Source organism: Panthera uncia (assembly GCF_023721935.1).
Source record: "Panthera uncia isolate 11264 chromosome A3 unlocalized genomic scaffold, Puncia_PCG_1.0 HiC_scaffold_12, whole genome shotgun sequence".
Lineage (NCBI taxonomy): Eukaryota > Metazoa > Chordata > Mammalia > Carnivora > Felidae > Panthera > Panthera uncia.
This window is the reverse complement of record NW_026057579.1, coordinates 24,146,829-24,162,021: the sequence shown is the minus strand read 5'-3', so window position 1 is coordinate 24,162,021 and position 15,193 is coordinate 24,146,829. Positions and strand designations below refer to the sequence as shown.

The following is a 15,193-nucleotide window of genomic DNA, read 5'->3' as shown; positions in this document are numbered from 1 at the left end:
GCTAAACTTCCGTTAATTAGTAAAGCTATAGTTGCCTTCTATAAATAGATTTTTCTAAGCTACACACATAAATGAGAGGAGAGGTAACAAAGGAGTCTGATTTTGTCTTATTCAAAAAATTATTCTGATTGGATTAAAAATATTTTGAGAAGAAATTTGATTCCGTAATAAAGCTTATGTTTCAGTTCATTGAAAAGTTCATTTCATATCATTGTACATGTTTTAAAAAGCTATTTCCATATAGATCAAGTAAAGGAAAGATAATGAAAGTTTTTGTTTGTTTGTTTTTTGTTTCGATTTTTACAAGAATGTATGCAACAAAATAACATAACCTACCAGGAATGACCTTTGTCTCTGCACTGTTTTTCTAGTTAGGTAACTGAGAGGAATTAAAACATCCATTTGGCCTAATGAAAAGACCCCAGAATATTTTTTAAAGTTAATTATCTTGACCTGTGATACTGCTAAGCTAAAATATATTTGCTTTCAGCTTTGATCAGGAAATCCAATTTAGCTGTCTCAGTGAAAAGCCTATGTCTAATGAAATAGAAGAACATCTATTGTAAAGAAAATATGTAGTAGCAAACATTCCAGAATTAAAGTAAAAAACCTCATATATTTTCTTTGAAAACAACACTTAAAACAATTTAATTATGTAAATTCATCTGATGGACACTGTGGTAAAGTTTATAAAGTATGGTAATTGAATTAGGGCTACTCTTTGAATGATGGATAGGAAGTGGTTTTACTCACTCAGTTTGGTGAAGGAGGCTAATACACAGAATCTCAGCCTACAGGAAGGGCCGTCTTTGCCAAAAGGGCAACAGCATTTGAAATACTTGAATATTTTGGTTCCTTGAATTTTTCAGACCTTACTACAACAAAAAAATATGTGTATAAACTAAAGGATACAGAAAATCAGTTTCTATCTAGATAGGGCAGGATTTATTATCCACTACTTGGACTAGCAAACTTCCTCCGTTTGTTTCTGTAAGATTTCTACTAAAGCACAGACATTACATAATGTGCAAATACTGCAAGCCCTCCTAAAAGTCAAGCTGGCATGTTCAAGGTCACTCTTTGGATGACAGGAAAGCCAGAGAAACAGGTCTACAGAGGATGTCACAGATTGCACAGACTCTGAGAATGATCTTGGAGCTGGTCTTCCTTTGTCTTGATAAACCCTCTCTTTGGGTAACCTAAAAATCATGCTGCTGATTCAAGTGGCTGGTCTGAATACTGATTACATTTACCATTCATGGGATATAAGCTTGGAAGAAGTCCACTAATCACCTGCAAAAGCCAGGGTCTTATTAGTATGGGTATTTCTCAGCTGGGACCTTCTTCCTTTTGTAGTAAGCAAGGTAATAGGAATTGCCTAAAGGATTGCCAGGGCAAGCCCAGGCAAAACAGCTTCTATGGTACTTGTTGCAAGAGGAGGCAAGGGTGATATGAGACCCAAAGGGGATAGGTAGAAAGAGACTGGCTAGCATGATTAAAATGCTTGGTTAAGGATCAGCCTAGGATCACTACTATGAGACTTAACTAAAACCCAAGTAGACAATGAACCAAGAACCCAAAGAAGAAAGATGAGTAATTTTTACCTGCTTTCCCTTTACCCAAAGTTACACAGATTGAGTGAGTAATGGGGAAAAAAAGAGACCGCCAAAGTACTGCTTACATGGACATCAGAAGGCCTGATCTAGAACAAAGAGAACAGAACATCAGAGAAGGAAGGATGTCTGAAATAGGAGAGCTATGTTCCAAAAGTATGTTTGCACGTTAGTTATTTGGAACAGAGATGAAGGAAGGCAGCTGAGGGCTCAGTCTGCTTTAGAGTCTAATTTGCACATAGTGTAACTCTACAGGGGTTGTTGTGTGAAAAAGGAATCCCAGGGCTCCCCAGGCAGCAATGTGGCTAGAAGGTTCTGGTTGCCTTGAGTCTGGGAGGATAGTGTGTCACGTCCAAACTATCTTGTTCCTGAATGCCTGCACTTGGGGCCACTGAAAGATGCAGCAGGAGGTCAATCACTATAGCTGAAAGGAAGATTCCTTTCTCTGAAGTGCAGCTTATACAGCCTACTTCTCTAAAAGGGTGCTTATAACTCTGGTAGAGAAAAATTGGAAAACATCTTTAATTATCTTTTGGTTAAAAATATTAAATACTTGACTATATATCATATGTGTTACATAGTTACTAAATGTATATAGAAAAACAAATAAAACTTTTGTATACTCCGTGTCCTGGTTTGAGTTTAGAACATATTTCTATTTTTTTTTAATGTTTATTCATTTTTGAGAAAGAGAGAGAGACAGAGAGACAGAACACAAGCAGGGCAGTGGCAGAGAGAGACACAGAATCTGAAGTAGGCTCCAGGCTCTGAGCTGTTAGCACAGAGCCCAATGTGGGGCTCAAACTCACGAACCATGAGATCATGACCTGAGCCCAAGTGGGACGCTTAACTGACTGAGCCACCCCTGGAACATATTTCTAAAGAGGTATAAGAAAAGGCACCCCTGGAACATATTTCTAAGGAGGTATAAGAAAAGTACAGGTAGCTGTCTACCTAATGCCTATCAGAAACTCATGTTTTGGGTGAAGTGTTCTATAAATGTCTATTAAGTCCTGCTGGGTGAACACTGTGGTTGAATTCTTCTACATCCTTGCTAATTTTCTGTTTTGTTCTATCAACTATTGAGAGAGGTGTGCTTAAGTATCCAACAATAATCGTGTATTTGTCCATTATTTCTTTCAATTCTATTGGTTTTTGCTTCATATATTTTGTAGCTGTCTTGTTTGGTGCACACATGTTTAGGATTGCTGCCTTCTGTCTTCTTGGTAGACTAAACCTTTTATTATTATTGTGCAATGTCCCTCTCTGTCCCTGGTAATTTTTTTTTTTGTTCTGAAGTCTACTTTATCTGATATTAATACAGTCATTCCTTATTCCTCTTGATTATTGTTTACATGATGTATCTTTGCCCATTCTTTTACTTTCAATCTATGTATATATAATTATACTTGAACTGGGTTGTCTGAAGATAGCATATACTTAGGTAATGCTTTTTAATCCATGTTGTCAATCTTTGTCTTTTAATTGGTGTATTTTTTCCATTTACATTTAATGTAATTATTGGTATGTTAGAGCTTGTATGCCATTTTATTATTTGTTTTCTATTTGTCAAGGTTTTTTGTTTGCTGTGTTCCCTAATATGCAGGGGTTTTAGCACTTAGTAGGAAAAGCAGGGAAAAGTACACCTATACCATCCTCCTGGAAGCAGAATTCCTTGGAGAAAAATGGAGTCCCTAACTGGAAAATGCTTTTTATAGTTCCCTCTATAGGGTAAAAAGAAAAATACCAAAGGGGGAAAAACTGTAAAGAAAAATAAAATGATTTATTGAAGTAAATGTGGAGTAATTTTATACATGTTTGCCAGAATTTCACGTAACTTCCATTTTGGTTTCAAATAATTTCCAAAGTGTACTGTTCCTTTAGAGATCATCTAGTCTCACCTTTGTTTTGAACAATGACTGAGGGCCAGACAGGGGAAGGGACTAAACTGAAGTCACAGAGTAAGTCTGGACCAAAATGAGTAAGCAAAACCAAAGCAAAACCAAAATGAGAATTGAGCATTTCTGACTTGCAGTCAATACTATTTTCACTTAGGCCATCTCTTTCTCTTCTATAATATGAGGGAAGGATAAAGGGCTGGACCTTATCCTTCTTTAAGGGACTTCTCCAACTTCAATCTTTGGTGATTTTTATAACTGTCCTTATCTTTGCTTCCTTTCTTCCTATCTCATCTTCTTCCATTGCTATGCTAAGGCTGTAATAAAGAATGGACATTGGGGAAAGTATGGAGCAGACAAAAATCCATAAAAATACAGAAAATATATTGAACTTGTACTTGTAATGATTGCTTCTTGCTACATATTTGGAAAAATAACCTTGTATAATCAATCTGTAGCTGTACAACAGGGCTGTGACTTGTTCCTGGATTCATTATGTACATGACTGTGTGGTGCTCTTAACACAGGTGAACACGGTAAACTTTCTTCAGGAGTCTTGCCATTATGATTAACTGGGGCAGAAAGACAATAGTAGCAACTATGGTAAAAGGAAGCTTAGCACAGTGGTAGACAGTCAAAGTTTAAACACTACCCACTAGTTGTGTGACTGTGCCAATCATGTAACTTCTCTGTACCTCAGTATTTTCATCTGTAAAACAGGGACAGTAAAATACCCAAACCTGATTAGTTTTGAGAACTACAAATAAAAGCTTAGAACGGTGCCATTAGCTGCTGCTGCTGCAACTGTTGTTATATCATTCGTTGGAGGCTTATTATAAATAAAATCTTATATAGACACACTGCATATATTATCATATTTAATTCTGCAATAACCTCTTGAGGTATAGATTAAAAAGGATTATATTATTATGAAAATAATTTATAAGCATTCTATGAATTAGTATTAACCTACAAAGGTAGATTACATTTAAAAACAAAGGTTGAAGGCAAAAGATAAAGTAGCAAATGTTCCCTGGCACATTCAGAAAATATACTCAGCACAATACCCAGTGTTGTATTACCATGACTATTATTTATTACTTTTATCATTTAAACTCCTCCAAAAACATTTAAAGAGGAAAAATAAAAGCATAGCCTGTTCCCTCTATGGGAATATTTGGCCTGGTTTCCTTGGCTGGTTTCTGTTAATTTCTCACACTGGACTAACAGGGCACACGCTAGACTCCTGCAAATATTCCTTCCCACCATCTGGCAGCAAGAGGGGAGAATCAGAAGGGTAAGGTTTACAATGAAAGCTTGATGAAATTAAAATTAAAGCTTCTATTTCTATTTTTATTTTATGTCTGTTTTTAAGCTTTGGGGCTCGATATTCATGGACTGTCTGAGGTTGTTCTCTTACTACTTTCTGATACAAGAATAAACATAAACCTTTTAAAATGTGCTTACCAAGGCAGAATGGTTCCAATATATTCAGGACCGAAAATTCGTACTGCACGTTCATCATTTGAAGGCCAATTCTTGTTATCAGGGACCTGATTTTCTCAGGCCATGGTTTAAGTAAAAGGTAGCCAAAAACATAGAGAGCATATCGAAGCCAGCACAGAAGTGGAGTGGCGATCCTGCCATTTGGTGACTCAGATAGTCGCTCGATTGTTGGAAAAAGCAGAAAGGAGCGAATTATCTACAATAAAAAACATACTTTGATGAGAAGTTTCTTAAGGGATAACCCGCTGTTTTACTGTTTCTTTTGTATAGTACTGACAAATGACTGGGTTTCAGAATATGACTGAAGATCTGTTCTAAATGAGAAGAATCACCATATGCTGTCTTCTCAGTGCACAAACAATCTGGGGAGCATAGAAGGATGTCCCTTGAGTTATTGGGGTTAATTTTCAGGGCGAGGAGCAAATCAGATTCCTAGATAACTTCCTGATTGTGACAGCAATTCACAATCCCTTTGAAGGATTGCCGAAATTAGGAATTCATATACCATTTGTTATACCACCTCGACTGACTAATGATAACAGAAGAAAGTAGAGCTACATAATGAACTCTGTTTCTTTTATTTTTAAAATTTTTTAATGTTTTTTTATTTTTGACAGAGAGAGAGAGAGAGAGAGAGAGAGAGAGAGAGAGAATGTGCGAATGGGGGAGGAGCAGAGAGAGAGGGAGACACAGAATCTGAAGCAGGCTCCAGGCTCCGAGCTGTCAGCACAGAGCCCGATGTGGGGCTTGGACTCACAAACCATGAGATCGTGACCTGAGCTGGAGTTGGATGCTTAACCGACTGAGACACCCAGGTGCCCCTAAAGAACTCTGTTTCTAAGGGCACCTGGGTGGCTCAGTGGGTTAAGCATCTGACTTTGGCTCAAGTTGTGAATTCATGGTTCATGAGTTTGAGCCCTGCATTAGCCTCTGAGCTAACAGTGTGGAGCATGCTTGGGATTCTCTCTCTCTCTTTCTCTCTCTCTCTCTCTCTCTCCCTCCCTCCCTCCCTCTTTCTGCCCCTCTCCTGCTCACTCTCTCAAAATAAATAAATAAATACACTTTATTTTTTTTAAAAAAATATTTATTTATTTTTGAGAGCAAGAGCATGAGCAGGGGAGGGGCAGAGAGAGAGAGGGAGACATAGGATCTGAAGCAGGGTTCAGGCTCCACGTCTGTCAGCACAGAGTCCAACATGGTGCCCGAACCCACAAACAGTGAGATCATGACCTGAGCTGAAGTTAGGACACTCAGTCAACTGAGCCACCCAGCCACCCCAAAATAAATAAACTTAAAAAAAAAATTATGTGTCTAGTCAGCATTTCTTTTACTGATTATATTTGGGGATAGTTCACTTTTTGAAACACTCCTCTATTCCTTACTGTTACCGATAAAAGATAATCTTTAACAGGACCAAATACATTTCTAACAAATGATTTAACCTTAATAAAGTGCAGGCTAGAAACAAGCAAAGCTAGAAATCTCTACATACACAGGAGAATGTTTAAGGACAAAAATATAATTCAACTGAATTCATCAGGATGTCAAGAAATACATTTTAATAATACTCCACAAGAAAGGAGCATTGCTAAAACATTTTACATTTACCATTACGTACTACCAATATTTTAAAAATTAATGAAAATAATTTCTATGGGGGATCAGAAAAGGCAAATAGTTAAGCACAGTCCCTATTAACAATACGGTAATACTCTACTACAAAGCTGTCATCATCAAGACAGCATGGTATTGGCATAAAAACAGACACATAGACCAATGGAATAGAATAGAAACCCCAGAACTAGACCCACAAACGTATGGCCAACTCATCTTTGACAAAGCAGGAAAGAACATCCAATGGAAAAAAGACAGTCTCTTTAACAAATGGTGCTGGGAGAACTGGACAGCAACATGCAGAAGGCTGAAACTAGACCACTTTCTCACACCATTCACAAAAATAAACTCAAAATGGATAAAGGACCTGAATGTGAGACAGGAAACCATCAAAACCTTAGAGGAAAAAGCAGGAAAAGACCTCTCTGACCTCAGCCGTAGCAATCTCTTACTTGGCACATCCCCAAAGGCAAGGGAATTAAAAGCAAAAGTGAATTACTGGGACCTTATGAAGATAAAAAGCTTCTGCACAGCAAAGGAAACAACCAACAAAACTAAAAGGCAACCAACGGAATGGGAAAAGATATTTGCAAATGACACATCGGACAAAGGGCTAGTATCCAAAATCTATAAAGAGCTCATCAAACTCCACACCCGAAAAACAAATAACCCAGTGAAGAAATGGGCAGAAAACATGAATAGACGCTTCTCTAAAGAAGACATCCGGATGGCCAACAGGCACATGAAAAGATGCTCAACGTCGCTCCTTATCAGGGAAATACAAATCAAAACCACACTCAGATACCACCTCACGCCAGTCAGAGTGGCCAAAATGAAGAAATCAGGAGACTATAGATGCTGGAGAGGATGTGGAGAAACAGGAACCCTCTTGCACTGTTGGTGGGAATGCAAATTGGTGCAGCCGCTCTGGAAAGCAGTGTGGAGGTTCCTCAGAAAATTAAAAATAGACCTACCCTATGACCCAGCAATAGCACTGCTAGGAATTTATCCAAGGGATACAGGAGTACTGATGCATAGGGGCACCTGTACCCCAATGTTTATAGCGGCACTCTCAACAATAGCCAAATTATGGAAAGAGCCTAAATGTCCATCAACTGATGAATGGATAAAGAAATTGTGGTTTATATACACAATGGAATACTACGTGGCAATGAGAAAAAATGAAATATGGCCTTTTGTAGCAACGTGGATGGAACTGGAGAGTGTGATGCTAAGTGAAATAAGCCATACAGAGAAAGACAGATACCATATGGTTTCACTCTTATGTGGATCCTGAGAAACATAACAGAAACCCATGGGGGAGGGGAAGGAAAGAAAAAAAAAAAAAAAAAACCGATGAATCCTGACACCCAAACGATAAGAAGCATTTAAAAAACTGAGAACAAACTGAGGGTTGATGGGGGGTGGGAGGGAGGGCAGGGTGGGAGGGAGGGCAGGGTGGGTGATGGGTAGTGAGGAGGGCACCTTTTGGGATGAGCACTGGGTGTTGTATGGAAACCAATTTGACAGTAAATTTCATATATTAAAAAATAAATAAATAAAAAAAAAAACAAAAAAACAATACGGTAATATAAATGAAATAGATCACCAGTATTAACAGAGTGTAGAACAGGAAACGAGAATGGACACAATAGTTTTACTTTTTTTAAAAAAAAGTTTCAGCTAAATATAAGATACATACAGAAAAGCATATAAAATATGAATATGCAATTTAATAAATAATGTATAAAATGAACAGCTATGTGGCTCCAGAAGCAAAACACTGACAGCATGACATCTTCTAATCCCAACTCCTACCTCTCCTCACATCTTAGGTTACTTCTATCCTGACTTCCTTACTTTGCTTTATATCAATACTTATCATTCCTTAATACTATAATCACTTCCTTATTTTGCTTTACATTAATACTTATTGTCCTGTTATAGACTGAAGTGTCTCTCCCAAATTCATAAGTTGAAGCCCTAACTCCCACTGTGATTATATGTAGAGATAGGTAATTAAGGTTAAATGAGGTCACAGGGTGCGGCTCTGATAGATAGGATTAGTATCCTTATAAGGAGACTGACCAGAGAGCTCATTCTCTCTTCCCAGGCACACTCAAAGAAGAGGTCTGCTGAACACACAAGGAGAAGGTGGCTATCTACTAGCCAGGACGTCTCACCAGAAACTGTCCATGCTGGCAGGCTGATCTTGGATTTCTAGCCAGCAGAACTGCGAGAAAATAAATGTCAGTTGTTTAAGCCACCTGGTCTACAGTATTTTCTTATGGCAGTTTGAGCAGGCTAATACATATTTCTTAACACTATAGTTTAATTTTGTGTGTTAATGAACTTTACATAAATACAATCATGTAGTATGTTTTTGTGTTTTACTTCTCTCAACACTGTTTGTAAGATTCATTCATGTTGATATATGCAGCAATAGCTTATTAGCTTTGCTATATAGTTTTCCACTGCATAAACATATTGCTATTTATTTTATCTGATAGATATCTGGATTGTTTTCAGTGCAGAGGTATTACAAACATGCTGCTAGGAACATTTTTATATGTGTCTTTTGATGCATGTATGTATGTATTTCTGTTGATGACAAAGTACAACTTCTATGTCATATGGTATGCATAAGTTCAGCTTTAGTAGATGATTCCAAATGATTTTCATGCCAACAGACATGAGAGTTCATATTGTTACAAATCCACACTACATTTGGTACTGGCAAACTTTGTAATTTCAACTACCCTGACATATTTTCACTATGACCTTTTTTTCTCTGATGACCAGTAAGGTTGAACAGCTTTTATGTGTTTACTGGACATTGTCTATATCTCCTGAAGTGCTTATTCAAGTCTCTTGCACCCTTTTCTATTAGGCTGCCTGCCATTTTCTCTTCTTGATTTGTAGGTGTTTTTGCGTGTGTTTTGTTTTTGTTTTTTAATTCTACATTCTAGTCCTTTGTCATGTTGCAGTCCTTGGCTTGCCTGTTCATCTCTTATTTTTTTCTCAATGGACCTAATTTCTTAAGTTTGATGCAGTTGAATTTAAGTCTTTTATACTTACTGTTTTTGGTGCTTAGTTCTTTTTTAAAAAATTAAAAAAAAAATTGTATTTGAGAGAGGCAGTGAGTGAGCAGGGGAGAGGGAGAGGGAGAAAGAGAGAATCTCAAGCAGGCTCTGCACTCAGCACAGAGCCTAATGTGGGGCTCCATCCCACAACCCTGGGATCATGACGTGAGCCGAAATCAGAGTTGGATGCTCAGCCGAATGAGCTACTCAGGTGCCTCTCTTTATGCCTAGTTCAAAAAATTCTTGTCCAACCTCATATCATGCAGATACTACTTTTTTCATTCAAAATGCTTTTTTTAGAAATTAGGTAATGCTACCTCTGAGCTGTTCTACAATGTATGTTTAAGCCTCTGGTTGTGTTCAACTACAGCTGTGGGTGTGTTCCTTTGATTTCAGGTATCAGTAACTCGCCATTTCCCTTTTGTATTTACATTCCTCCTTCTGGATGAACTGAATGCACTTTTCCTGGTAGGGGCTGACAGTAAAGGTGGGTTTTTGTGGACTCTTTTTCATTCTCTACCATTGACAGTCCTTTTCCATAGCAACATTGGGTGACATTAACCAAATGTTCAAGTTGATCTTTAATTTGAACTAATATATGGTCTATTAGTGTCTCTCTTACTAATAGAGAATAGGGATTTTTTAAAAAAAGGTTTATTTTAAAAGAGAGAGGGACAGAGAGAGAGAAAGAGAGAGAGGAAGAGAGAGCTCCAGAGGGAGAGAGAGAGAATCCCAAGCAGGCTCCAGGCTGTAAGCGCAGAGCCCAACACGGGGCTGGATCTAACAAACTGTGAGAGCATGACCTGAGCTGAAATCAAGAGTCAGGCGCTTAACTGACTGAGCCAGCCAGGTGCCCCAAGAACAGGGATTTGAAGGTGCAACCATGGAGGACTCTTTTCTTTCTAATCATCGTTCTTGTTTTTCCTTGGTCATATCTGTCAGCTGAGTGCTCAGCCATTTCCTATAGTCTTTTCCTTTTCTCTCAACAGTAGCTGAGATATTTCTTTTTTGCTCATAATAATTTACCTCTACTATGTCTTCTCCTCTGTCACATAAATAAGAATGTACTATTCCTTGTGGCCTTGGTGGCGAATAAAAGACATTCTTTGGGAGCAGGGAGCCACAGTCTTTTCAGATGATTTTTTAAATGCTGCATTGGCAATAATACATGCAAATGCTCAACATGCATTTGGAATGAATGCAGGGTCTCAGCTAGAATTTGGGAATTTCTGTCACCTTAGCATCTTCTTAAGTACAAAGCAGAAAAGAAGCTAAATGGATTGTGTGTATTTAATAAAGGCACTCATGGGGACTTGTGATGTAGATGATCTGGGCTCCAAAACGTCAGAGATGATCCAGAATCCTCCAGTCAGAGCCAGCTGCCTGTACTGCAATGGGTTTATACAAAGATTATATACAAAGATTCACATAAAGGTTATGGGATCTCTGTGAAGTCTGACTAACCGAGAAAAGTCAGCTAAAAGAATCCTCCCTGGATGCCATTTTCAGTGTGAACTCCAACTCCGTGTATTCAAACACAGACAGGAATGAGATCAGCTCTAGAATCCCAGGACTTTTCTGACACTTGGTCTTCTTCCTCCCCCTGCCACTTAGCCCTCCTCCCACTGGGCTACAGCCTTCCTGATTCAGCAGTAACCACCATGGGGTGAAGACCAGGGTAAGCAGGGTGTGAAAGCGCCAGCATGAGGCCTCTTCTGTTGCAGGAGGCACCTGTAAAGAATCCAATAGCTTTCCAACATCTCCAAGCCCTTGAACAGACCTCCCTGTTCTTGTATTCGGTGAACAGTTGTATGTCGCTACTTCACCTTTGCCTTTCTGCCCAAAGACATCCTTCAGGACCGTGGCCAGAGGCTCAAAGTCAAGTGTGACTGCTGTCTCTCTTAGAGATATGGAATATACCCTCAGACTGGCAAAATTAAAGAAGTCTAACAACACCAAGTATTAAAGATGTGGATCAACAAGAACACTTACACAGCATGGCATTAACTATTAGACTTTCCTCCTCTGTTTCTCAAAGTACATGTTCTTTAGGGGGTGTCTAGAACTGACACAGAAAGTACATTGTTAGTATTTTGTTGAACACTAGAAGTTTAAATCGGGGATCTGACACTTCGCTTGGGTAGCAAGCAGTATGCTTTAAGAGTCCAAGAGTAGAAATGATGAGCTCTCTCAGCGACTGGAGTGGTGTTACAATTAGCCATCGATTTTACACATGCAAACTCAGAAGTCTTTTCCCTCTCTTTTGGGTAGTTCTAACATCATGAGTCCTTTTATTCCTGTTAAGTGCTACCAATGTTCTATTGGACTTAACCAGACTCGAGAAATTCTAACAGAGTGGATTTATGCAAAGCAATCTTTGGTGCTGGGAGAGGTTTCTCACTGCCCTGCTGAGGCCTCCCAGCTGAAGGATCATGAAGGAGCTACTTGCCCCAACCACAGGAAGTCTTCTCCCTCGAGGCTGCAAGCAGGTGTGTCAGCAGCTGCGGTGGCCACAAAGGGAAAGATGAAGGAACTGACTTCTTGGCTTCAGCTGGCCTCTCGTTGGCCAGTCTCACCAGGAGCTATAGGAACACGCCATGCTGAGAAAGCCAGGCTGGCTACAGTCCTCAGTCACGGCAGGCTCCCCAGCAGCCAGCATTCTTTAATAGCTTCTCCAAAAACTCTGTGGTCTAGTCATCCACATTTAGGTTCATAATCTACCTGAAACTGATTGTCATGTGTGCTGTGAAATATGGGTCTAATTTAATTTCTTTCCATATGGAAACTCGATTGTCCCAGCATTATTAACTGAAAAGGCTGCCCCTTCCCCGCTTTTCTGCAGCGACACTCCTGTTGTGAATCCTGTGTAGATGTGAATGGGTCCTTTTCAGGGCTCTCTGACCTGGCCTACTAATCTAACTCTGGGCCAATAGCACAATGTCTTATCTACTAAAACCTTCACAATATCTTGATATTTGGTAGAAGAAGTTAAACCCCACCTTGATGTTCTTCAAAAATGCCTTGGGTATTTTTGGCTCTCTGCAGTTCCATACACATTTTGGAGCTGCCTATTCAGGTTCCACGAACATCTCATTGAGATTCTGATTGTATTCAATTTATAAATTGAGGAGAAGTAATATCTTTACAATACTGAGCTTTCCAACCCATGAACATGGGATAGTTCTCCTTTTATGTGTCTCTGAAAATGTTTTAGACATTTTACATATAGTCATCTTGCACAACTTTGTCAGAGTATTAGGTACTTATATTTTTATGCTATTGTAAATAGGATATTTAAAAAAATTCATTTTCTAAGTGGTTGTTGCTTATATATATGATATAAATAATATTTACATGTTGATTTTCTGTCCAGCAAACTTTAAAGTCCCTTATTGGTTCTAATAACTTGTCTGCAGATTCTTCTGAATTTTCTAAGCACACACTCATATTATCCACAAATAATGACAGTGTTGTTTCTTCCTTTCAAATATTTTTATCTTTTTTCTCTTATATTACCTGCGTTAACCAAAACCTTAATACAATGCTGACAGAAATAATTCTTGTTTCCAAACAAAAAAAACTTTTTCCCAATATAATCACTAAGAAGCATTATGTGTACTGAAGGTTTTTTAGAGATATACTTTGTTGGATTAAAAACATTTCCTCTATTCCTAGTTTGTTAATTGCTTTTTAAAATCATAAATGAATGTTGAATTTTATCAATTCCCTTTTTTGTACCTATTGGATGGTCATATGACTTTTCTCCTTTCATTTATTAATGTGGTAAACCATCAATTGATTTTCTAATGTGAAACTAACTTTTTATTCTTGGGATAAACCCACCAGGGTCATGATACATCTTTTTTACATGGTCTCCTAGTACTTTGTGTAGGACTTCTGTGTGTTGATAAGTGAGCCTGGTCTATAACTTTCTTTTCTTATATTATTTTTTTCCAGGTTTGGATGTAAAGGGTTTGCTAGTTTGAAGAAATTGAGTTGGAGAGTATGGTGTCCTCTTCCATGGCCTAGAGGATTTCATAAAATAATAATGATTTATTCTCCGAATATTTGATAGAACTCACCAGTGAAGCCTAGAGTTTATTTTTAGAAAGTTGTGCCTACTAAAAAACAAAACAAAAAGCTTTGCCTATTGATGGATTCAATTTCTTTAATGTCTTAGGACCATTCAGGCTTTTTAAAAATTCTTCTTGAATCTGTTTGATGTTAACTTTTCCTACAGGTTTGTCTATTTCATTTAAACTTCAAAAATTATTAGCATAAAATTATTTATAATATCCTGCAATTATACTTCAATCTCTGGACAGTCAGTAGCAATATCACTCCTTTCATTACTGATACTATTAGTGCCTGATAGAGTAAACCTTTACAATTATGAAGGAACTATCTTCACTTCTGTTAATGCTTCTCTCTTAGGGGTTATTTTAATATTAACATAGCTACACCAGCTTTCTTTTGGTTAGAATTTTCAAGATATAACTTTTCCTACTCTTTTACTTTCTACCTTTCTATGACCTTATATTTAGAGAATATATTTGGATTATTTTTCTCTATCTAACCTGAAAATCTTTGTCTTTTACCTAATATGCTTAATACATTTACTGCATTTTTATTTAAATAATTCCTAGTATTTTGAAGCTACATCTAAAATATAAACCTAAAATCCTACGTTGTTGCTTTTCATTTTTTGTATATCCTCACCTTATTTTTTTCTTCTTACTATTTTTTTTGCATGAGAAAGATACAAATAATAAAAATATAATTGATAGTAAGTATTAAATAATTGAGTGATACAAAAAATGAATAAAGAATATATGTCAGTAAATCACAAAAATGATTAACAATTCTAAAGTAATTATATGACAATTTAAGGAATGAAGATGAATAATAATATAATAAGAAAAATGCATATGTTAGTAAAATGTCCACGGTGGCATAGGGAAGAAATAAAATAATGAAAGAAGACTAGGACTTGGTGGAAGTGACAGTATACCCTTAAACAGGGTGTTGAGTGAAAAGTGACGTTTGAGCAAAGTCAGTCATGGAGTAAGCTGGGAAATATTTGGAAAAAAAGTTTTTCTGGGAGAGGGAGGAGCAAGTCAAGTGCAAAGGCCATAAGACAGAACCTAATTTGTTGTGTTGAGCAAAAGCAAGGAGTACAGTGTCACTGGGGTGGGGTGTGTAAAAGGAGGGCATTTCACGTTGTAATCACAGGGGCGGCAAGGGGACAGAGGATGAGGGTCTAATAGGACTTTGAGTTTTACTCTGGGTAGCCGAGGAGCCTTTGGAGGGTTTTGGAAACAGAGGTGGTATGTCTGACTTCCATTTTAATAGAATTACTCTGGTGTTTAATATTATCTCAAAGGTACTAAATCAATGAAATCAGACAAGATAAAAAAATGAGTTCTAAATATTGGAAAGGCAAAATTACCATATGACTTGTTTAAAATATTTTTAAAAA

The 15,193-nt window shown here is 37.6% G+C and overlaps 1 protein-coding gene across 6 annotated transcripts in view; it reads right to left on the bottom strand.

Annotated features, from left to right (window-relative positions):
• Nucleotides 1-15,193, bottom strand: part of LDAH (lipid droplet associated hydrolase) — a 118,031-nt gene that overhangs the window by 29,381 nt on the left and 73,457 nt on the right. For 5 of the 6 annotated variants that reach the window (XM_049651995.1, XM_049651997.1, XM_049651999.1 and 2 more), the window contains one exon: nucleotides 4,979-5,213. In XM_049651995.1, coding sequence (XP_049507952.1) covers nucleotides 4,979-5,213 — 235 coding nt within the window. Of the gene's footprint in view, nucleotides 1-4,978; nucleotides 5,214-15,193 lie in introns of those variants that run through there. The other variant, XR_007462360.1, reaches the window with a different exon arrangement.